The 24897-nt window shown below is 48.0% G+C and overlaps 2 protein-coding genes across 5 annotated transcripts in view; both read right to left on the reverse strand.

The window, feature by feature from the left end:
• Positions 1-3117: 3117 nt before the first annotated feature.
• Positions 3118-8729, reverse strand: GATAD1 (GATA zinc finger domain containing 1). Its single transcript, XM_075922378.2, has 5 exons — positions 8373-8729; positions 8000-8125; positions 6106-6165; positions 4529-4712; positions 3118-3402 (listed from the first exon to the last, which is right to left on the reverse strand). The coding sequence occupies exons 1-5, from the start codon at positions 8556-8558 to the stop codon at positions 3212-3214; spliced, it is 747 nt and encodes a 248-aa protein (XP_075778493.1). The 5' UTR covers positions 8559-8729; the 3' UTR covers positions 3118-3211.
• An 11162-nt stretch (positions 8730-19891) lies between these two features.
• Positions 19892-24897, reverse strand: part of ANKIB1 (ankyrin repeat and IBR domain containing 1) — a 108031-nt gene continuing 103025 nt past the window's right edge. For all 4 annotated transcript variants that reach the window (XM_075922380.2, XM_075922381.2, XM_075922379.2 and 1 more), the window contains exon 20: positions 19892-24158. In XM_075922380.2, coding sequence (XP_075778495.1) covers positions 23409-24158 — 750 coding nt within the window. In that variant the 3' untranslated portion in view covers positions 19892-23408. The remainder of the gene's footprint in view (positions 24159-24897) is intronic.

The following is a 24897-nucleotide window of genomic DNA, read 5'->3' on the forward strand; positions in this document are numbered from 1 at the left end:
ACCTCCCCGGTAAACCTCATCCCATGAGGCATACCGAGGAGGTTGACAAATGCCTTTGATGTCGACCGCCGAGCATCCAGACTACTGCGCTTAGCCAACCAACAGCTGATCCGCTCAGAGTGGCAGCCATTTAAATGAAGCAGCAATTTAAATAATTGCCGCTTCATTTTCCTATGCAGGGTAGCCTAATCTACATGCCTCTGTTTTCAGAGGCATGTAGTCTAGACATACCCATAGTGAGAGAAAGTACAGTAGGTACTGAGACTGACTTCTAGATTAAACTGTTTTTATCCATATAGGTCCCCTGCAGAAAGGGGACTAATTTAATGTGGGGATGCCCCCTCATGTATGAAACCCACATGGATTGACAATGATTGGGGGCTCAAGAATGAACATCATGGGGCAGGTGGGACCATTAGCTCTTGAGAGGATCACTTGGTGGTGGGTGGGTGGATGGGGGTGTTCCAACATTTGTGCAGACCCAGGAAATCAGAGGCTAGGGAGGTGATTGATTGAGATTAAATTCACTTGGTAGTTAATTAGAAGGTACTTTTGCAGCCCGCCCTGAAAATCCTTATTTGGGTACGGGACCACCTCATACAATACCTATACAAGGACTGGAGCTATGTCTACACTATTGTTGCATAAGATATGCAAATGAGCTGCAATGATATTCATCCCTGCACTTCATTTGCATACCTAATGAGCTGCCATTTTTGTGGAAGAGGCTTTTGCACAAGAAGGCGCTGCCTACACTGCTCTTTCTTGCGCAAAAAACCCCTTTTGCACAGGAGCCATTCTGCCGCTTATTTTCAGGAAGAACAGCTCCTGTGCAAGAGGGGGTTTTTGTGCAAGGAGCAGTATAGACAGCTCCTTGTGCAAAAGCCCCTGCCGCAAAAATGGGGCTCATTTGCATATCTGCACAGTGTAGACATAGCCATGGGCTGTGTCTAGACTGGCATGATTTTCCAGAAATACTTTACCTATTTCCCCAAAAGAGTGGCAAGTGCCTTTGCGCAAAATATTTGCTTTTGCGCAAAAGCATCCGTGGCCAGTTTAGACGCTATTTTGCGCAAGGAAGCCCTGATCACCATTTTAGCTATCGGGGCTTTTTTGGGCAAAACAGTTCTTCCCTGTCTACACTGGCCCTCTTAAGCAAGTATTCTTGCGCAAGAGGGCTTTTTCCCAAGCAGGAGTGGGAAAGTATTTGCGCAAGAAGCACTGGTTTTGTACATTACAAAGTCAGTGCTCTTGCGCAAATTCAAGCGGCTAGTGTAGACAGCTGGCAAGTTTTTGCACAAAAGCAACCGCTTTTGCGCAAAATCTTGCCAGTCTAGACGCACCCATGGGGTTTTGAGTGCAACTATAATTATATATATATATATATATATATATATTATATAAAAAAATAAAAAAAAAGCATGAGGGATCTGCAATCTCTGAACTGCCTAATATTTTTCTCCATGCTTTAAGCAGATTGTAAAGTACTTACCGTCTTTTAGCGAATATAACCCGCACCCGAATATACCCCACGGTTTTTGCAGTTTGAGTAAAAAAAATTTTGTATACCCTGCACACGAGTATAACCCGCAGGGTATACAAGACTTTTTTTCAAACTGTGCGGGGGGCTTCTATGGGTGGGGGAGAGGGTGAATTAGCCACCCTCCAGATGGAGGCTCACTCACCCCGCCTGGTTCCCATGTGGCTGCACAACCTCCAGGCAGGGGAATGAGTGCTCCCCACCCCTGCCTGTAGCTGCGCAGCTGCCAGCCTCCAGATGGGGAAGCACTCATCCTCCAGTTCCTGTGCAGTAGCGCGCCCCCCGCCCTGCGGCTGCGCAGCCCTTAGCCTCCGAGCAGGGGAGTGCTCATTTCCCGGTTCCTGCGCAGCTGCAGAAAAGGGCAGAGGGAGTGCTCCTGCACAGGAACCAGGGGATGAACACTTCCCCGCCTGGAGGCTGTGCAGCCGCAGAAAGGGGTGGGGAGGCATGCTCCTGTGCAGGAACTGGGAGATGAACACTTCCCCGCCCGGAGGCTGGTGGCTGCGCAGCGGGGAAAGGGGCGGGCGAGCATGCCGCTCACCACCAGGTGAATAAAATTTTTTTTGCATACCCCGCACCTGAGTATACCCTGCAGAGGGTGTGTGTGTGTGTGTGTGCGCGCGCGCGAACATAACCCGCAGGTTATATTCGCTAAAATACGGTAAGTGGGTAAAAACACTGCTATGAATTTATTAAATGTATTTACTGTTCAATGGAATAAATATACAAAAATCAGTACTTTTCAGAATCTAAGCTGCTGGTAAAGACTTTTAAATATTTATGTACAAAATAAGATTTATTGATGCTCAACTGTTTATCTTGATGTGTAAATGCTTTCTATTTCTTTGGTAACTGGTTTGGAATTGATCGAGCTAGTTTAACATAATTAAACTGTTTATCAGAAGTCTGTATTTTAGAACTTACCTTTTTGTTCCTTACGAACTACCTTCAATGAGTAACCTACTAAAATTCAGCAAAGAATTTAAAACCAACCCAAGGGCCTGATTTAGCAAACACACAAGGGGTGTCAACGTTTGCCTAAGTCAAGGCTCAAAGTTGTCTGCACTATGTAATGTTGCTCTGCTCAGCAGGGAAAGTGACAAAGTCGCAAAAACCACAGAATGCTAGTTCTTGAATCAGTCTCTCTCTCTCCCCTATGCAGTTTTAAAGAAACTCAATAACTGAATCCATTTTAAAAATTCAGTTCAGTACACTTGATATGATTTCACTAAAAACATGAATAAAAGTGTGTGTAGCATAGCCACATCAAAGACTAAAATGCATACCTTAGCTGTATGTTGTGCATGTAGTGATGGCTCTTAAAAATACTGCACATAGTGCTAGTCTTCCTTTGTAAGAGACAGTGGCAAGTTTAGAAGATTATAGGGCCAGTCAACTGAAATAAATCACTAACTCATGATAGTAGCAAGGAAAATACTATACTTGTAGTTCCTCATATTTGAGCAATGGTGGCAAAAAAGTGGCTTTAATTGGAGCAAAAAAGGGGAATGGAAGCATTAAATAAACATTTCTTTCCAAGTCAGATAATTAAAAAAAATAAACACCACCATAATACATGTGGTCAACCAGTTTATAGAAATAAAAAACTTCTTGTAATAGATGATAGAGGCTCAGAATACAGCCAGCATATGCTTAAAGAGTACTTAAGGACTATAAATTGTTGGTAACAGTTTCCTTGATGGAGATTGCAGGAGTAGGTCCAACATGAGTCCAGATATAGCCTTTTTCGGGTCTAGTAGGAACAGTAGGGAAGGGAGATGATCGAGATTTGAAATATTCTGAAGGTGCATGACAAACAAATTCTAAGTATTCCATTTTCCTTGGAAGATCTTCTTCTGGTCCTAAAACACAAAGTACCGGTAACACTTTCAGCTTTACACATTATATATCAAATGAACATAACACGGACAGCAGCCACGGTTTGAGAGCACTTCTTTTTCAATTAAAAACCTGCAATATGGTAAAAGCCTTTTTAAATGTGTTCCGTTCTGTGTACACGAGCGTTGAAGCAGTCTTCCACTAGTTAGTTATGAGTAGAGTTGAAAAAAAACTTATGTAGTGAATTTAGCTGCTGTCTATGCTTGAAATGCATATCCAGCTCATTTTTTTTCTCTCAAATATATTCATATTTGATGTTTGTAATAGGAACTGTCACACAGGGCTCCCCTCCATACCAATCCCTCCGTACACCCAAAGTGAGTTTCACCTAATGTGAGTCTTTTGTAAACCAAGGGGAGACTCTAGGCCTGTAGGGTAAGTTACCTACTTTTTCCAGCCATGACTAGACTCCCAGGCTAGACTCAGATAATTAAGTCCCCAAGCCCACAACAATTACACCTAGAGCCCTGCATAGATACAAATTTGTATCTGCTTATGCAGCTATAAATGGGTATCTGCTGATCTGCAGGACTCTTCTGTGGAGAACAGCAGCAGTTAAACAAGGTGGTGCTGCTGCTCCCAGGATCCAGCGCCCCATTCTCACAGTTCCTCCAAGCCATATGGCTGTATTGTCTCCAGCAGGACTGTGTCATTGCAGACCGGAGACCCAGTTTGGGGAGATACAGCCACATAGCTGGAAGGAGCTGACAGCGCAAGGCACTGGCTACTAGGAACAACAGCACCACATTTTTCTCATTTAGCTGCTGTGGTTCTTGGGAGTACAGCCCCGCAGATACAGATTTCTATCTATGGATATCTACATCAGCAAACAGAAATCTATATCTGGGCAGGCTCCAATTATGCCTATGATTATTTTCATGTACGTAAGTAAACCTACTCAACTCAAATAGGACTACTCCGTTTTATCTGTGGCTTGAGGATTTACAGGATCCAGGCCTAAAACTACATAAATGGCCAGAGAACAATAAAGCATTCTACAAATTACACCACAGATAGGTGCAGTCTATATAAGATGTTTTTGTACAAGTGTAGCCAAGTATACAAGTTATAAGTAGTCTTGGCACTTACCTATGATATAGGATGCAGGGTCAAAACAGTCTTTAGGACTGGCTACAGTAGGAATGAGCCATGTTAAAGCAGCACTCTTTTCACAGTATTGGTCCTGAATAAACCCCCTAATCTGAGCATAGTATGTTTTTCCATCATGCTCATCAACCACTGAAACAACATCTCCAATTTGATAGTACACTCCCTGGAAAAGATACAGATAATTACTTCCTTAAAAACCTGACTATACTAGCAACTACCTGGAACTTTCTTCAGCTCTCTTCAAGGATGCTTTAAATACCAAATTATCCCTCTCTAACACCATTTATTTATAAGCACAATGTTTAGATCTCATCTCCAGTCCTGAGAAGCTGCAGTCTTTTCCCAAGCGCTCCAACAAATCAGCCTTTCCAATCAAAGGGAAAGGGCTGCTGTAAAATAGAATAATTCTTCTCCCTTAGTATGGTCTGTGCAAAACCAACTACTCTCCCATGGCCTGAGTTAGTTTCTATTCTGCAGAAGTAGAATCACTGCCTCACTGACACCAGGGTACCAAGCTCAGGTCTTCAGAGCATCACAAGAGCCAGTCTATATGCTGTCTCGGGAGCTACATGTCATTCTAGAGCCAGAAGTCTTTGAGATAAATTATTTACTTCTGTTTTGATTTTTCCCCTTGGGGGAAAAAAGATGAACCATCTCACTTTAAAAAAAAAAACCACCATGTAATTTTTGAGCCCTTTCCCAGCTATAGACACTGCTACAGACTGAATGCCGCAAACATCCTATTAAAAAAGCATAAGTGAAAATATACCAGTGTTTCTTAAACTGTGTTCCGTGGCACAGCGGTGTGCCATGAGAAAGTTGGAGGTGTGCCATGGAGAACAGAGTTAAAAATGGCCACCCTTAAAGGGACCGCCTGCGATCCCCCCTGCTCCCCCTCAACAAAAAGTCCTTGGTGTTCCTCATTAAAAAAAAATATTGTTTGGTATTCTTCTGTCTTAAAAAGTTTAAGAAACACTGGAATATACATTTATTTTCACAGAGGTGATAGACACATCAGTATTTTGGTTCCTCAGAACATTTCTTGCTTTTTAAGTTTGGTTTATTTTTTTTTCAAACTTCTATAGTGTTCCCATGGACTGCAACAACATTTCTTGAAGCCAGAACTTCACAAAGAGAACCTCTTATACTTGGGATATTTCCTCTATTTAAAATAGGACCCATCACACTAAATTTGAACTACTGCTGAAAATAAATATTAACTTTTTGGTTCCCCCCAAAAATAGTGAAAGCTGACACTTTCATAAATTAACAAGTGTGTTTTTTTAAATGTTTTCAGTAAAAAACAGGTTCCCTTTATAAGAATTACACAATTTAAAGCGTAACTTCTAAAGATAAAGATTAAATCTTCTGAAGTCAACAATTTTCTATTATTAGGAGCAGCAATGTAACAATACTATACAACACAGTGATGTTTGGGATTCCTGTTTGTGACAGGAAGAAATATTTTTTGTAAATAAAGTCCCTTCTGTCTGTGATAATTTTTGAGTGTCTTGGAGGAATAGCAGCGTCTTCTTCTCTATATAAACAATACATACCTTATGAAAGATGGATTCTGCTGTAATTATTGTCGATACAGACTCAGGAGCCTTGATGGGCTAAAGAAACAACATTAAAAAAGGAGGAATTTTTTGTGGAAAAAAATTCATAAGAAAAATATCACTGCTGTCTACAAAAATAGGAAAGAAAATTATAGCAAATCTGAGATACTACAACAGAATTTTCACATAAAAAAAGAAAGGACAAGAAGTAAGTTTTCTAAATATTTACATTAAAAATTGCAGTGACACCACTGAAGTTATTTCTCTTTAAAACCTCGTTTTTTGAGATAAGACTGGTTATAAACTTGTACCACCAGTCTCAATGTTAAACATGAAAGTAGGGAAGAGGAGGAGAATGTGTAGGCCGCTTGAGAATTCAGTTCAGAGGAGGCGGCAGAACAACCCCTTATACAGATATGTGAGATTTGTTCACGCTGCTCAGGGGTAGAGACAATCCAAATCTGGGTACCTGACACTTCAACCATATCCTATCCTGACTAACGTGACTGCACAAATGGAGATGTAAAAGAAATAACAAGGAGGGCAAATGCAAGTTCTCAGAAATCAGGGTGGATTAAAATTCCCAGGCTCCACGTAGCGCTGCCGCTTTGAAATGCTACGGGGAGCTGACTCTGGGCTCCCTGCAGCATTTCAAAGCGGCAGCACTGCACAGAGTCCAGGGTCAGTGGGGGAGTGGCCCTGGGCTTCCCGCAGTACTGCTGCTTTAGGGCTGTCTAGACCACATGCTTCTTTTGGAAGAAGTTTTTCCAAAAGAGATCTTCCAAGTAAAGCTTATTTAGAAAGAGAGCATCCACACAGCAAGAGTGCAACAAAAAAGCAATGTGCTTTTTCGAAAGATAGTGTCCACATTTATTGGACGCTTTCCTGCATTTAAGTTGTAATTAGCAGGGCTCGACAAATAATTCAATCTATTCGCCAGTGGTGAGTAGATTGTAACCTGGAAGAGCCAGGTTCAGGCGATCCGCACATGCGCAGATCACTGGACAGCGTGGCTGGCGAGCGGGGCATGCCGCAGTTTGGCGAGCTCTGGTAATTAGTATGGACAGAGTGCCCACCAGGGCACCTGTGTTATTTCTTGGAGGCCTCTTCTTTCGAAAGAACTCCCTCTTATGCATCCACACACACCTTCTTCCAAAAAAGCTTTGGAAAAAGGCTTCTTCCGTTGTCGGAAAAATCCCTCCGTTCTTTCAATTTTCTGTCCCCCACTGGCCCCGTACTCCCCGCAGCACTTTTCCCTTTGAAGTGTACCAACAGCCTGGGGGCTGTTTCTACAAATCAAAGGCGGTAGTGTCCTAATCGAATAGTTACATCAACTATTTGATTAGTCAATTAATCGAAATGTAACATCCCTAGAGTTAACCTACTTTAGGGTGAGTTACTGCAAGGTCTACACTGTGTGGGGTTGACTGGAGAAACCTCTCCCCTCAATTTGATTTCTCTTACTCTTCTCTCAACGGTAGAGTACCAGGGTCTACTGCTGTAATGTAGATGTAGTCTCAGTCACAACTTTAGGCCAGGTCTACACCGCTGGAGAAAATTGATGCAAGATACGTAATTCCAACTACGAAAACTGAGTAGCTAGAGTCAAGGTGCCTGACGTCAATTTTCAGGGGCAGCCCCACAGTTGGAGGCTGATGGAGAAACTCTCCTGTGGCCTTCCCTTACTTTGTGCGGAGTCAAGGAGGGCACCCTCAGTGTTGGATTTATTGGGCCTTTACCAGACCCACTAAATACAGCCCCAGAAGATCAGTAGTGAGGATCCTCTGGCAAGTCTAGGGAAGCCCTTCAAGTGAAGTCTGTTCTACCGACACAAGGGGCCTTCGCCAGCCTAACTAGAACACACACAAGACACCAGGCAGGGCCCGCTTACGTTCTTTAACTTGAAAATGTGTCTTCTCCCTTTGCCTTTGGTAGAAACCTTCTTTTCGGCAGCCGGGGCGGATTTGTATTTTGTGTTCCTCAGCCGCGCCGACCGCCTGTGGATCTCCTGCTTGCTCTGCCACGGGAACAGCCAAGGGGGGAAGCAGGGAGGGGCGCGCACGTTACTTGTGGCCACAAGCCCAGGGAGCTCCGCGGGCCCGCGCCTCCCTCGCTGCTCCCGGGGCGGCCCCGCAGCCGCGCGCCCGGCAGCCCGAGGAGCGCGGCCACTGGCGCAGCAGCAGCGGGCTCCGCTCTCCGCCCGCCGGGGTGTCAGGCCCCGTGTAAGCCCCCAGGAGCCCCCACCGCTGGCCCGGCCGCCTGACCTGTTTGCCGCCGCCCCCGTTGCTGTGCTGGGCGGCGGCCGAGGTGGTGGCGAAGGGCCCGGGCCCGGGCGCCCCGGCGCGGCCCGTGCAGTTGTTGCAGAGGATCTCGCCCTGGCCGCCCTTCTTCCACATGGAGGAGGAGGTGCTGCGGCACACGCTGCACGTGGGCTTCAGCCCCAGCGGCATCCTCGGCGCCGGCCCGGGGCCCCGCGCGGCCCAGCCCCAGCGATCCCGGCCGGCCGAGCTGGGCCGCTCCTCCCGCGCCGGCTGGCGGCTGCTGCTGCTGCTGCTACTGCTGGGAGCAGCGGAGCGAGCCCTCTGCTGGCTGCGCACCCGGCTGCACGCAGGTGCCCGCCCCCGCCTCGGCCCCTCCCCGCGCCGCTGGCCCGCCCGGCCTGGCACCCAACCCTGCCGCCTTGCACGCCTCACTGCGCAGCCTAGCGCCTCTCCCCACCCTGCACAGTCCAGCCTGGCCCGGCTCCCTACCTCTCCTCTCCCTGCACTGCGCAGCCTGGCTCGTCACCCGCCAGGCCCGGCCCAGCGCCTCTCCCCACCCTGCACAGTCCAGCCTGGCCCGGCTCCCTACCCCTCCTCTCCCTGCACTGCGCAGCCTAGCGCCTCCCCCGCCAGGCCCGGCCCAGCGCCTCTCCCCACCCTGCACCCAGTCACATCACTGACTCTCTGTGCCTGGTCTTACCCTCAGCCTCAGTGTGGCTCTGCTCCTGCCCTCAGGCGCTGGCTCTGGCTTGGAGCTGGGGATGTGGGCAGGAGAGGAGCTGCACTGACTGTGGGTGTTGCTATGGGTCCCCCATTGCATATCAGTTGCGGCTCTGCCCCCAGCTTCAGCCTTTGCGGCTCCAGCCCTAGCCCCACTCCTAGTCTCGCCCCACACTGCAGCCCTAGTCTCAATCCTCTGACTCCTGGGCCACATCTCCCCCCCCCCCCCCCCCCCAGCGTTGGGCTCATTCCTAGCTCCAGGGCTTGTGGGGGACGCAGACAAGGATAAGTGGGGACACAACCTGTGTTCCCTCTACGCTGCACAGTTGGGCAGCTGTGCAGGAGCATATCCAGTGCCGTGCACTCGATAAGCAGAGCTGTGTACAACCGCATGTGGTCAGGCCACCCCCTCCTGCATTGCAGCCTTGTTGTTCCTGAACCTTCTCCAGGGATCCTCCTGCTGGCTGTGCAGAGAGAGAGAGAGAGAGAGAGAGAGAGTGTGTATGCTGATGTCAGGGTGTCCGCCTTCTGTCACCCCCTGTTCTCCCATCTCTACAGAGTAGGGGAGAAGGGACATCCTAGCTGAGGGCTCAAATCAGGGGAGAGGTGCTGTGGTCTGAGATCTGAATGAGCCTCTGGGCGGCAGGTCTCAGGTCAGAGCAGAAGAGCTTTCAGCGAGTGCCTTAAAGAGCCTGCTCACAGTCTCTCTCCAAAGCTTCCCCATCAGCCAGCACATACACAGTCACTGGTGTCATACACAGGCTTTTTCACACTCACCTCCCAACACACACTTGTATTATTGATATTACTTCTTGATACTTCCTGCACTTCACATGTATTTCTCTCTATATAACCATTTTTTCCCTGTGGGCCACCAAAATGACATCATCACGTCACAGTGTCCACAGACTGGCGTAGGTAGGCAAGGGCAGGTAAAGTCCCGCCCCGGCGCTGCCCCTTCTGCCCCAGGCCTGGTCCTTGGAGCCAAGCCCACCTGCTACCAGCCCAGCCCACTCTTGAGGCTGCGTGGAGAGCCAGGTCTGGAATGCCTCAGCTTGGCCTTCCACAGCCGCTGGGGGCAGAGCCAGGCCTGGCATGCTGCTGCTCTGGCCTGGCCTTCCCCAGCTGCCAGGAGTAGAGCCAGAAGTCATGTGGCCTCCGCAGGGAAGGGGGTTAAGGTTAATCCACGGCTGGGGCGTGAGAAAGGGCCTGGGATGGCATGGGTGGGAGAGGGAGAAAGGGCCCAGGCTGCTGCGGCTGGAGGTGGGGAAGAAAAAGGGGCACTGGTGGGAGGAGGGAGAAGGGGTCCGGGCTGGTGTGGCTGCAGCCCTGCCCTCTCTGGTGGCCAGGGGGAGAGCTGGGGTTGCCTACTTTCCACAAGACATGAGGGTTGGCAAGTGTAGTGAGCAGGGGGCCCCCTGGTTCTCTGTAATTATTCTTTTGAAGTGTGTTCTTTCCATGTGTTGATTGATCTGTGTATTTCATAGTTTTTATTTCTCTTACATTTACATGTAATTCTTTGAGTAGTGGGTTCTAAAATGCCTAACCTGTTCTTGCAGGAGTAGTTACCCTTCATCTTTCTCCGTATATAAAACTTTTTCCTTTGGGACAACAGAGTGTTACATCACTCTGTCCACAAGCACCACCCCCACCAACTAATCTTGTCCCTGCTGTGGCGAGGAAAGTTTGAAGGAGTTTGGGGAGGCAGAGGCAGGAGCTTTGGCCAGGAGCTTTGGCCAGGAGGGGAGCTCGCAAACGGGGAGGAGAGCCAGGGGCTCCCGCTGCAGCCTGTGAGGGTGGGGGAAGAAGCGAGGGAAGGAATTTGTAGTCCTGAGAGAGGCAGTGGCTTCAGAGCCAGAGCATGTGGGGGTCCCTGTGTGCATAGTCGGGCTGGAGCTACAGCAGAGCAGAGTCACAGCCATAGAGTGCCAGGGTCCCAGGATGTCAGGAACTTAACATGTGCAAAGAAAAATCAAAACACAAAAAAGCCCGAGAAGAGGAACAAAGTCTGTCTCAGGCTGCTGCCAAGGTCGGGGCAGTAGGGCCACAGGACAGGGTTTTCGTGGATTTTCCCTCAGATCCCCCTCCCTCTGCAGTCCCACTACACCCCTTTGGCTGCACCACCTCATGAGTCCATGTAGACAGGCATGGGACATGGAGGAGGGAGCAAGGAGTGGCTGGGGGGGCTGAAGAGACAGGGCAGAGCCCATGCAGGCACCAACACCAGCTTCCTGTGTGCGGGGGAGGGAAGAAAGCCCTGAGGCTCCCCACGTGCTGTCACTTATTTCCTGCTGCTTGGCAGGGCACTGAGGGTTTTGTGCAAAAACCCACGGAGCGTCCCCGCCTCAAGTGCATTTTTGCACAAGTAAATTTACACTGAAACGACAGAACAGAGGGCTTTTTGCAGTATAGGCATTCCTCATTCTACAAGGAATAACTCCTTTTTGCACAAGAGTGCTTGCACAAAAAGGTGTGCGTAGACAGGCAGCAGGGGGTTTTGTGCAAGAATTGGCCTCCACGAAAAAAACCAGGTGGTGTCTTGGCCACTCCATCCAAGTAAATCAGAACGCTATAGTTTCTATCTGCTGGAGCCCCCCCCCCCCCCCCCTTAGAGCTGCAGGCACCCTGGACAAGCCTTGTGGCCAGTTGTTTGTAGAGAGCAGGTGCCTTCACTGCACAGCTCTGCTTCAGCTGCAATGGCCAACCAGCAAGCTCTCCGAGAACCCCCCTCGTCCTTCCAGGGAGCAGCCACAGGGGGTCCCAGGACCCCCCAGGAGGACAAAAAGGCCTGCCCTGACCTGGAGAGGCCCAGAGATTGCGACCCTCCTCAAATTGTGGGGTGAGAGTTGCCACTCCAGGATCCCCGGGCCAAGCGCTGCAACGCGGAGATCTTCTCCTGCATGGCTATATCCCTGGCAAAGAGAGGTCACCCTGCCTGGACCACGGAGCAAGTCCGGGCAAAGGTGAAGGAGCTCTGTCGGGTACGTGAGGGCCACAGAACACAGGGCGCGCTCAGGAGCAGGATCCCACACCTGCCCCTATTACACGGAGCTCCACCACATCTTGGGGGGCGGGGAAACCTCTTCCTCCCCCACCATGATGGACTCTGGCCTGGACACACTGGTAGTCATCTGCCTGGAGGGCATCTCTGAGGAGGAGCTGGAGGGCCAGGCCCAGGCCCAGCCCCAGCCAGAGGAGGAGCAGGAGCCAGGGACCGTCATCCTGTCCCTCGAGCCAGTCCCCGCCAGCTAGGATGTCTCCCAGGCCTAGGGATCTTCAGGTGAGTTGGCACACACACACTCACAGAGCGGGGGAGGCGGGCGCACAGGGAGCGGAGGCCTAGGGTAGTTTGGGTTGCTCAGGCAGCACACAGTGCTGCAGTCTGTGCACGTGCAGCGGGCTGCTCCGAGCTCCTCTGCTACCCACTAGGGGATTCCACTGTGGCCACACACTTCCCTTGCCTGCCTGGATGTGCTGTGTGTGTGGGAGGGAAAGGGGGCAACACGGTCCTCTGGTCACATCGGGGCCCCTGTGACATAGGGAGTGCTGTGCAGGCTACACATGGCCTTGCACCCAGGACATCCCACTCCCATGGGCCGCGGGCTGGTGCAGTTGCCGCTCACAGAGGAGGGCACGGCTTCAGGGAATGTGTATGCAGGGATGACTAATGGCCTCTCCCTCTTGTGTGTTCTCCACAGCTGGGACAGAGGGCCAAGCCACATCACTGCCGCAGCCACCTGCCAGAGTCCGGGGACCCACAGACGAGCCAGGGTGCCCGAGGACCTCATGTGACAACATGTCGGCATCCTGCGCAACATCCACGACACCGTGTCGTGCAGGTTCAGTGTGGACCTGGAATGGCGGGAGCATGCATGGACCGAAATGATGGCGTGGTGTGACACTATGCCGCATTATGTCCCACACTGGGGAACACCCACCTGATGCCGCTGCTCCTGCCTCCCCCTCCCCCATGGCCATTTCCCATTTGTCTGCCCACCCTGCCATGCCTCTGATCCCTCCCTTACCGATGCTCATGCCTCCTCCCCAAATGATGCCTATGGCCCCTTCTCCTGCCAATCCTGACCCCGCTCTAGCTGTCCTTCCTGCTCACCCCAAAGAGGTCCCTGCACCCGAGGTAGCACAGCAACCTGCCCCACTACTCCTCCCAGTCCTGATCCCCCATCCCAGTCCAGACAGCCCCTCATCCCCCTGCCTACCTTCTCCTCATGTTCAATAAAGAGAGACTTTTTTTTTTCCCCAAAACCAAACAGGTGTGTTTATTGGGAGGTCAGGGAGGGGGTGAGAAGGGGAAGGGAGAAAGCGGAAAGACAGAACCCCTGTTGGGAAGGCCCTGGGGAGAGTTACTGGGGGCCTGAGAGAAACTCTCCCTCAGGGCCTCCCAGATGCGCACCCCCAACTGATGGGCCTGGCGGGTGGCAGCTGTCCAGGGCTGCTCAAACGCATGGCCCTCGAGGCCGGCATCTGCCCCCCCAACCCGGGAGGGAGGCCTCCCCCTTGTGCTCCACAAGATTGTGGGGCACACAGGACGCTCTCACCACCTCAGGGATATTGTGCTCCCTGACGTCCAGCCAGGAGAGGAGACAGTGGAAGCGTCCCTTGAGGTGCCCAAAGGCGCACTCCACCTGCATCTTCACTCGGTTGAGGCAGGCATTGAAATGGTCCTTGCTGGGATCGAGGTGGCCAGTGTATGGCTTCATCATCCAGGACATGAGTGGGTATGCTGCGTCCTCCACTATGCACACTGGCATGTTCTGGTCACCCACCGCAAAGTCCTGGCAGGGGAAAAAGGTGCCCACTTCCAGCTTGGCGCACAGGCTAGAATTCCTAAAAACTTGGGCATCGTGTGCCCTGCCCAACCACCCCCATGTAAATGGGGGTGGTCCACCCCCATGTAAATGGGGGTGGTCCACCAGAGCCTTCAGGACAACAGGAAAGTAGTCCTTTTGGTTGATGAACTGGGCTACTTGATGGTCCAGGGCCTAGATGGGGATATGCGTGCTGTCGATGGCTCCCCCGCAGCTTGGGAACCCCAGGGCAGCAAATCCAGCCATGGTTTCATCCAGGTCCTCAAGACGGACGACTCTGCACAGCAGCAGGGAGTTGATGGCCCTGACGACCTGCAGGAGACAAAGAAACACACAAAACAGAGAATGAGAGGGGTTGCATGAGACCTTGGGCGGTGCCCGTCACCTCCCATCCTCTGCCCTCCCAACCTCCCAGGAAGCACCCCCTATGAGTCCAAGTCCATGCCCCCCCCCCCCCAGCTACAGGGCTATGTGAGGGCGGGACAGTACAAGCCCCCGGGACCAGGGCTTTTCCCCCACCCCCAGTCCACTCCCTACAGTCCCCAGTTGCCCCTCTCCCAAGGGTCCCCTTTATCCAACACCCTCCCTCTCCCCCCCCCCCCCCCGTGGAGGGACTGCAGCCCGCAAGCTCCTTACCTGCATAAGTAGGGCCCCAAGAGTGGACTTCCCCACCCCAAACTGGTTGGTCGCTGACCAGTAGCTATCTGGGGTGGCCAGCTTCCAGAGAGTGATTGTGACCCGCTTCTGCAGGGGGATAGCAGGCCGCAGGTGGTGTTGCATCTCTGGAGGGTGTGTGAGAGCCAGGCACAGAACACAAGGAAGGTGGCCTTGTGCATGCGAAAATTCTGCAGCCACTGCTGATTGTCCCACCGCTCCATGATCAGCCGGTCCCACCAGTCCGAACTCGTCTCCAGCCTCCAGAACCTTCTGTGTATGCACCCAGCCGCAGCTATGCAGAGGGTGACGAGGAGGAATTCCGACTCCACGTCCAGCACAAACATGTAGGCAGGTGGAAGAAAGTGCTGCAGGAATTGCAGTATGGCCATGTGACGCCGTTGCCTACCCACGGGCAGTTCCGGCTCCATGGCACACAACAGAAAAAAGCTGTGGTGTTCCAAAAAAGAACAGGGTAACCACAGCAGGCACTGCTGACGCTTTGCTGTTCCTCAATGGCGGTCTGCAAGTCCGCAGAAACAGAGAAGTGGTTGTTCAGGGAGGTCCCTTTAAGCGCATGTCTCTGCAGGGCTCAGGCAACAGCACTTGAGAGCAACTGGTGACCTAAAGCCCAGCTAGATCTGGTTCTGGGTGGTTTTATAGGTGAGAGAGCGTCCAATGAGCATGGATGATCTCTTCTTGCGCAAGAAGCTTACAGTATAGACATAGCCTGAGTGAAGAGGGTGTGGTTTTGGCTGGGGAGGGGGGAGGTTGGAGCCCCAGCATGGCCCCAGCCTGCTCACTCACCAACCTGAGACCCCGCACCCCCACCCCTTCACTCACTGCCCTGTGGAGACCCCTGCACCACCTACCCCCTCACACACACCCTCTACTCAGACCCCACACTCCCAGCTCCTTCATACATCAACCAAAACCCTGTAGCCTACTCACTCCCTGCCCTGCTGAGACCCCGCACCTCCAGCCCACTCACTCGTACCCCCAAGTCAAAACCCCACTCTCCCAGCCCCATCACCACCCTGCTGAGACCTCGCACCACCAGCCCCTTCACGCAGCCCCTCCACAAAGACCCTGCACCTCCCCCTCACTCACCACCCTGCTGAAACCCCACCCGCAGCTCTCACCTCCAGCCCCCCACATGCCTCCTCCGCTGTGACCCTGCACCCTCAGCCCCCTCACTCACTGCCCTGACAAGACCCTGCACCCCCAGCCTCTCCACACCCTCTCTACTGAGACCCTGCATGCCCAGGCCACTCAAACCCCCAAACCAAGATCCCACATCCCAGCCCCCTCACTCACCACCCTGCTGAGACCTTGTACCACCAGCCCCCCTCACTCACCTTTTCTACTGAGACCCCACAGCCCCAGCCCAGTCCTACACCCTCCTCCTGTCCAGACACACACCCTCATGGAGTGGGCTGTGTGTGTGTGGGCGGGGGGGTTGGTGAGAGTAGCTCTCATGCTCTCTGGCTGCAAAAGCAGTGTGTGTTGACTGGTCTGTGTGTTTCATAATTATTTCTCTTACATTTAAATGTAATTCTTTGAGTAGTGAGTTCTAAAATACCAAACCTGTTCTTACTGGAGTAATTACCCCTCTTGTAACTTTTAAAAAGAATATATAGGCTTTTTTGTTTCTACTGGTGGTGGGCATCTATCCATACCTCATTGCACATAACATTTATTCTGCACATGGATTGAAAAAATTAGAGGGAACATTGGATGCAACCCTCAAAAGTTTGGGGACAACTGGTCTACAGGGATATGGTGTCACCTTGATTGCACTGACAAACTCTATGCCTCTCGTAGCCCTTCTCATCAGTCCTCACGCAGCCCAGTTAGCACACAGCTGCAGCCCATCTCAGCTATGTACTGAAGACTGGACTTGTGGCAGGGTCTGGGTTCTCAACTGCCTAGCACCGTGGGGTCCATGCTGCCCCTCCTCCCAGTGCATTGGGGTCGCTGGCCTACCCTGCCTAGTGGGCATGTGGGGTCAAGGCTGTTGGCCTTATCGGGGTCTGGGGCTGTCAGCCCCTTGGGGGTGGGAGTCCTGGGGTCTGCAGCAGTCAATTGGCCCTGCAGGGTTGGGAGTCCAGAGCTCCTGGCTAGCCCCACATGGTAGGAGTCTGGGCAGCCCTGTGGCAATGGTCCTCGGAAGCCATGCAGTGGGGTCCGGGGCAGTGTTCCCTCTAACATTTTCCATCTATGAGCAGAGTGAGTTTTGTCTTGTGCGCCAAAATTGAGGTCATGTGCGCTTGTTCGGATGTGTGCCACTGTGGCACCCGAGTTACACACCACCTGCCAACACAGCACTGTTCACATTGGTGCTTCTCCCAGACACTTTCCCATCATCGACATAACCTCCCTGAAAGGCAGAAACTGAGTACAGATGTTGATGGGAGAGGACTTTGTGATCGACTTAGCATATTTTCACCACACCCCCCCAAAGTGACACTGCTGCATCCATTGCAGCAGTGCCAATTTAGCCAGTAGTGTGGACTTGGCCCAAGTCTGTTTTCTTAGTACCATTTAATATGCGTGGGTGGCAGCCAGAATGTATTTCTCTGATCTAAAGGCAATCCCCGAGATCATTAAATCTGATGAGCATGCTAGCCAGCTCTCATTCAAGCTAAATAGAGGTAATTTAGCTCCTTTCTACAAGACTGCTTGGGGCATAGCTGTTTATATAAATAGCTACACCTCTGAAGAGGCTTTTGTTGTTGGCTAAATAGAATTAGTTTAAAAAACTCCATGTGAGGAGTAGAAACAAATAGCCAAAGTCAACAAACTGCAGAATAACCAACAACAACTTAGCAAAAAATTGTTTTTCAAACTGTTCGTTTTCATTGACCAAACAATTCACATGCATGGGCTAGAGCAGTGGTCTCCAATCTTTTAAAACACGAGCTCACTTTTTGAATTTAAGTGCAATCCAAGATCTACCTCAAACCCAGATACCCTGCCCTGCCTCTTTCCCACCCCTTCTCCGAGCCCCACCCCTGCTCACTCCATCCTCTCTCTCTTGCTCATCTCTTGCTTTCATCAGGCTGGGGCAGAGGGCTGGGGTGCTGGCTCGTCTTGGATTAAGGGATCTGGAGTGTGAGGGGCTCTGAGCTGCTCTTGAGACAGGCAGTTGGGATGTATGGGGGGTTCTAGGTGCAGGCTCTGGGTGGGTGTTTGGATGCAGAGGTGCTCGGGGTACAGGAGGGGGGTTCATGACTGGGGTAGGAGTTCAGGATGTGGGCTCCAAGCTGGGCACTATTTACCTCAGGTGGCTCCTGGTTGGTGGTGCAGTGGGGCTAAGGCAGGCTCACCCCTGCCCAGGCCCACTCCCTAAAGTAGTCAGCAAACTCCATCCCAAGTCCTGTTATGCTGCCCACTCTGCTTTGTGGAGAAAGGATACAGAGTGGGAGGGGGCATCTTGACATCAACACCCCTCCTGTCCTTCCCCTGCCCAGCCCAGAAAGTAGGAGGCTCCACAGGAGGAGGGGCAGCTCCAAGACAAGGGGTAGGAGGTGCACAACAGTGGGGGGAGGGGCAGCTGAAGTTGATAGCCTCTTGGGCAACCAGTCAGGATCACCTGTCAGAGGCTCCAAGATCTACCAGTAGATTCTGATCTCCTGGTTGGTGATCACTGGGCTAGAGCCATAAAAATCTTTCATGAGTAACTTGATCAACTCTATTAATTATTGGTTATAGAAAAGCAGCTGTGTCCATAAAGCCAAATTTTGTACATCACTATTTAGTTTCTGGGTCCAGGGAATGATTATGCCTTAGCACAATGCACCTGTAAAACCGAAATCTATTATCTTTTAGTATCTTGTGGTAGATACACAACTCATGGTGGGTGGAAGGCACCATTACTGCATGAATTCTGAAGAATATTTGCTTGCTTATCGACTCATTCACAGGGCTCTCACATACACTTTTTTTCAGCATGAACTTGGAAAAAGAACAGTGTATGGCAAAATATCTCAGGGTAAGGCTAAGGAAAACCACTTACAATTACATGGTGTAATATGAAACTCAGTAGAAGTGCAGTTATAAAAAAATAAAAAATCTGGAACTAAATTTACTTAAAATGGCATAATCCTACCAACAACTAACTTTAACACGAATGTAAAGGTGAGATGTAGCCTCAACTTATGAATACATAGGCATCTGAAGTAGCTTCAATTGAAGTACACTGTATCTTAGGGACTCCAGTTTTATGCCTTAAAGCATTTTCCTCTGGCATCACTGAATGCTAGGAATAAAGCAAGCACAGCAAGTCAAGCAGATTCAACCCTCTTCTTTTACTACAGGTTGGACCTCCCTGGTCTGGACCCTTGGGACCTGATTGGTCCTGGATGAGGGCTTTTGCCAGATCAGAGCAGGTCATTTCTGGCCCCCCTGCCACTGATCCCTCCCTCCCCTGCACACTTGCTGGTAATCCTGCTGAGCAGTCGCCACTGTTGTGGCTCCCGGGTCTGCCAGGAAGCCAAAGCATGGCTCCAGGCTCCACCGGGCAGCCATGTGCCAGGACTGCCAGCCCTACCGGCCAGCCGCGCTATTGTGCACTGGGCAGCCCTGACAGCAGTTCGCTATGGGCAGCTCGCTGCTCTTCGGCCCCTGCATGGCTCCCTGCTGCTAGCCCTCCACTGGGATTCTCTGATCCAGCAACATCTGGACCACGGATGTTGCTGGACCAGAGATTCCCAGTTCAGAGGGTTTCAACCTGTACAACATGTCCATTATTCTGAAACTGAAGGAGTCAGGGGCTGTGAAATGTCTCTCAGAGATGCACGGCTACTAGCCTCTTTGGCCCAGATCCTTCATAACTGGAATGGGAGTTAGGCACCTAACTACCTTTTGAAGATCTCAGCCTTTATTCTGAAAGTTTGCACCTCACAGGCAGTGGTACAAAAGGCAAAGCCCTGTCTAGATGGGAAAATAGCTAGTTTTTAAACTATTGTTCAGCCCTGGTGAGCACTAAACAACGTGGTAAAAAACACTGGCTACTTGCATCATGGGTACTAAAAGTCTTCCACCCTGGCCACCATCTGAGATCACTGTGGCAGGAAACCTAGTATGGAGGAAGAAGCCACCATAGGAAGACAATTAAGCAGAACATTGAGCTTGGACTAGAATGGGTTGCAAATAACTCAACATGCTGGTTATTTATATTCCTATTTAACCATTCACCCAAAAGGTCTAGTTAGAAGTTTAATTATTTGGAACCCTACTAGGAGTGGAATGTGTTCCTTAGATGGTAAAATTTGGGAGCTCAGGTACAAAAAGCAGGATGCAGCTTTTCACTTACAGAGGTAGTACAATAGTTATACTTTATTCAGTAGGATTCTCAGAGTTATGAGCCAACCACATACCTCATTTAGAATTGGACATATACAATCAGGCAGCAGCATAGACAAAATAAAAAAAAAAACCAGCACAATACTGTGTTAAACATCAACTACTGAAAAAAGAAAGCAGCATTTTCTTCTGCATAGTCAAATTTCAAAATTGTATTAAATGAATGGTCCGTTGCAAACCCACAACATTTTGTTCAGAGTTACAAGTTACAAACAACCTCCATTCCAGCAGTGTTTGTAATCTGAGGTTGTACCGTGTTTTGCTTTTGCATGCCTCTGAGTTATTCCCAGATCGTGGTACCTTTACTCCACAAGTTGTTCCACTGACTTCAACAGCACAAGTTGTGGTTTGCAACACTACTCAGTGCAATGAAAAGTATTGAGTAATCTGACCCTTAGGCTACGTCTACATTGCAAAGTTATTTCGGAATAAGCTATTAGAGAATAGTTATTCCAAAATAGCTTATTTAGAAATAGCATGTCCACCCTGCAGGGAAGCCTCAAAATTAGTCTGAGGCAGACTTCCCTAATGTAGACATGCTATCTCAATTTAGTGCCCCAGAAGGAATAACTTAGAAAGGCCCTGGTTAGGGGCTATTTTGAAATTGTGGAAGTGGAGTGTCTACACACGCTTTACTTTGAAATAGCTATTTTGGAATAGGCATTGTTCTTTGTAGAATGAGGTTTACAGAAGTTGGAATAAGCTGTCCATTATTTCAAAATAATGGAATTGCTGAATAGACACTCGCATAGTTATTTCGGAATAATGGCCATTATTCTGAAATAACTTTGCTGTGCAGACACACCCTTAGTGACTAACCAAATAACCAAATAAATTTATTCTGGATGGTTTTTCCCTGTTAATTTTTTAACCCCTAATAAAATATGGGGTATACTGTCATACCTGACCTTATATGGTCTGCAATTCCCATTTACAGTATAAAATGATATATTCATAGTCTAAGAACCAAACTAATCAAATTAAATTAAGGAGTTTGCTAAAATAAAGCCCAAGATGTAATGAGACAGAAGGGAAATAGTTTAAGTAATAAATGTTTAATCAAAGAATTTTACATATTATTAACAGCATTCTTTTGGCCAAACATCTACATTGTTGTAATATCCTACTGTATATAAAGTGGGAATGTATCAAGTATAGACTATGAAAGTGCAAATAACAATTCAAGGTTAGAGTAATTTTTTTACATTATAAAATTAATAGGTTTACAAAATAGGGTTGCCAAACTATTTCTGAACTGTCAAATGAATGACTTGGTGAATTTTAAAATAAGTACCAAGAAAATACAAATTTAATATGCTTGTTTTCATGCTTGGAATAGAGTAACATAGAAACAGTGGATATACTGCACAACCTAAACAAAGTACAGAAAAACCAGAACCCACAAACTTCACTATCTTCACAGAGCACTCTTACATATCTTACCGTAGCTTTGCAAAACACATCTCAATGCAATACACAATCTTTGTGAGACTCTTTCTATTCAGGAATTACAACTCAAGGACACTATGTGAGTCAAACATTTTTAAGTTTTAGACCAATTCATGACGACAGTTTTTAAAGATTTATTTTAGAGTATAGTATTTTGTAGCATAAAACATTTTAAAATAGATTTTTTCCAGAGATGACAAAGGGTTCAACATCAATGTTTTTGGAGAATGGGGCACCTAGAGATAAAGTTAGAAAATGTAATGGAATTATAGAGCATAGTAACAGCCTCAAACCATTTTCTCTGAAGACTGCTAAAGATTTTTGCGTGGCACTGGAGATAAAATATTCATATATAACTCCTTACTAATATGAACCCTGAGGCTACAAGGGTCCTAAAGAAGGATCTGAATGAAATATTTACCAAAACACTCACGGTAATCAATATATATATATATATCTATATCTTTGTTTGCCATCGTACTTGCCTATACACGCCCGGTAGTAAAAAACTTGTATATCAACAAATCTAACGGTCAAGCAAATCTTACAATGGAGTGTTGTGTACTGATTTTCCTTATATTATAATAAGATTTGACTATATGCAGATAAAACAGCACTTTCAACAATTTACTCTAGTTGTAATTACATACTGTATCTTTGTATCTCACCACTAACTGTAATTTTGATGCTTTTAAGCAAATCTATAACCAGTATTTTCTTCACAGTACAACAATTAGGGTCTTTTTTGTTTTGTTTTTCTACTAAACAGTAACCACACAGCAAGTGAATATTGTGCAATCGAAGAAATATCTAGCAATATTTGTTATTTATGCAAAAACACTGACTGAATGTTTAGTCATTGTTTACTCTAAAGGCAAGGCCATGGTTGGTTTTATGGAGGTCTTTGCAATTAAGAGCATAGTTACTCCAGAACAGACACTGAATCTGAATTACTTATTTAACTGTGGCAACTATCCATCTGGGTTACGGCAAAGGCACGGTAACATGTTGCACAGAATGTATTATTAAACTTTAATAATTGTGGGACTGGCAATAATATGAAAATTTCATATTTCTGTATTTTATAAAATGTTACCATTAAAATTAATTGCACCATTAGTGCATAAAATGCATTGTAAAATTATGAAAAAGAACTATGATTGCACTTCCATTAAAGTGTCTCAAATACAGCATAGCTGTTGCTAATAAACTGTATTTTAATATTTAAAACAACTGTTTAACAGCAGCATTAGGTTTAATTAACTTAAGGTACAGGCTACATTTAATTAAATGCAGTCACCATGGCAATAAATGCCATTTAATTTAGAGAAACAATGCTACCCAGTGGTATCTTTCACTAAGAATCATGGGATTACTTTCATACAGGCACACTGTGCACCTCTTGTATTGGGTATGAGTTAGTTAGCTATTCACAGCTTGGCACGTTTGGACTGTAAATAGACATGAAAAAAATCTTTGATTTTAATAAGAAAAAATACCAATTTCTTTGTTCATGGAGCAGTACTAAAAAGAGGCATTAAATACCTCAATTCACACTGCTAGTAAATAAGGAAAAAGTTATGGAACAGCAAACCTCCCCCCCCCAACTTACTAAATGTTATTTTGCTGAAAGAATGTTTTCTAAAAATGGAAAACACTATTTAAGGATATATAACGAAAATAATCAGTGTAAGCCTTTAATCCATACTTTCAAATTAAGGATCACCAACCTAAAGCTACTGCATTGTATTTGGAAAGTGGAGAACAACCACCTACTTCTTTCCTCTTCCTTGAGAGCAAAAAAGGCAAACACTACCTAATTAAATGCAAAGGATGTTCTTTGAAAGGTTCATATTATTAGTATAAAGAACTTCAATTTAAGGGAATGCCTATGTCTTTCATCATTATGTCAGTGGTTCACAAATGAGCAGTAAGTATGTGGATTGAAGTCCCCATAATGGTTTCTCCGCATACTGTACCATCTGTAACGGCCATCCATTTAAGCTCAAAAACTAGTTTTTGTTCATACCAAATGCACATGCTCAATCCAGTCACTTGAGGTCTGAGGAGTTTGACTTAAAACATCTTCTGAAGTATCCACACTGCTAGTAGCTTCCCCAGGACAGTCACCACTTGGTGGCACTCTATCCCCTGGAATGATGTTTTCTTCAGAAATACTTCCTTCTGTCTGGGTTCCTCTGCCTTCATTTCTGAGGGCATCCTCAAAAAGTGCATGCTCTTCCTGAGGCTCCAGTCCCACCTCTATAACATTTGGTTGTCCTCCTGACCCATCATCGATATTAGGTTGCTGTGAATCCTCATCAGTTTCTGTACTTGCTGAAGGAATTAGTGCGATACTTTGAGGGTTCATGTCATGGAACCAGGCCATAATATTTCCAAGCAGATTTTCATTAATATTGGGGTCCTGGCTACTTGAATCAGCATCACTAGATGTTGAGTATAATCCACTTGTATCACTGAAAGGGTGTGAACTAAGGCAATCAGCTGAAAATGGATCATTGCCTGCCCCTAGTCTCATCAAACTATCACCAAGTTCTAACAACTCAGAGCTGCTCAAAGCAGCTCTAGGGTTATCTATATTTACAGGAGCTGAGTCCAATCTTGTAGGCAAAGATGTACCTATTGCTCCTAAGGATGCCTCATTATTAAGGAAGTCTCTAGTTTCTTCATCAATAGCCATGCCAGATTCTTGCAAAGATAACTGAATAGCAAGCAGGATATTTGGATCATCTTCATCCAAAGAACTCAGAGCCTACGGAGATATACAAGATCACTTTCAAAATTCAGTAATTTTTGCTTTCATCACATTTTGGATTCAAAATTAATGCATGTTTTGTAGGGATGTAATCAGTTAACTGGTACGCATCACCCTTAACTGGCAGCCCAGATGGCCTGGAGCAGCCTCCCTCCCCATGTGGGCGGGGGGAGAAGGGATTGCTCCAGCCTGGTAGGGCTCCCCTGCCCATGGGATTATGGGTAAGCAGGTAACCAGCAGTGTTCCCTCTAAACTGCGTGGTAGCACAGCTTCCCAGGTGATTAATCAGCCCTGCCCAGTCAGTCAGCTCTGTGAATGAGCTCTGAGCCTCTGACTGGGCAGGGCTACTTAATCACATGTGAAGCTGTGCTGGCCTACATCTTAGAGGGAACACTGGTAACCAGTTCACTGATTAAACAGGATTTTACATCCCTAATGTATCACTGAATTTTGTTTAAAATGCCTGAAAAATTTATTCCAGTAAACTTTTAAAATCAATTCTAAATGTTGATTTATTCTTAATGATACATTTATAGTAACTTAACAAATGGTCTGGTAGCACTCTATAGACTAACAAAACATGGAAATGGTATCACGAGCTTTTGTGGGCACAGCCCACTTCTTCAGATGACTGGAGTTTTGAGTTTAGGATGTGCAGACCCAAAATAATGTGGGTCTGCACATCCTAAACTCAAAACTCCAGTCATCTGAAGAAGGGGCTGTGCCCACGAAAGCT

The sequence above is a fragment of the Pelodiscus sinensis genome, chromosome 2, assembly GCF_052426305.1.
Source record: "Pelodiscus sinensis isolate ZL-2025 chromosome 2, ASM5242630v1, whole genome shotgun sequence".
In the NCBI taxonomy this organism is placed as follows: Eukaryota; Metazoa; Chordata; order Testudines; family Trionychidae; genus Pelodiscus; species Pelodiscus sinensis.

What these genes read in the sequence shown, in the direction of transcription:
- GATAD1 (XM_075922378.2), bottom strand. Translation starts at nt 8,558, where the DNA reads ATGCCGCTGGGGCTGAAGCCCACGTGCAGCGTGTGCCGCAGCACCTCC. An exon ending in ACATTTTCAAGTTAAAGAAC is followed by an intron (nt 6,166 to 7,999) that starts GTAAGCGGGCCC and finishes TTGTTTCTTTAG; the next exon opens with CCCATCAAGGCTCCTGAGTC. An exon ending in CAGAATCCATCTTTCATAAG is followed by an intron (nt 4,713 to 6,105) that starts GTATGTATTGTT and finishes TATCTTTTCCAG; the next exon opens with GGAGTGTACTATCAAATTGG.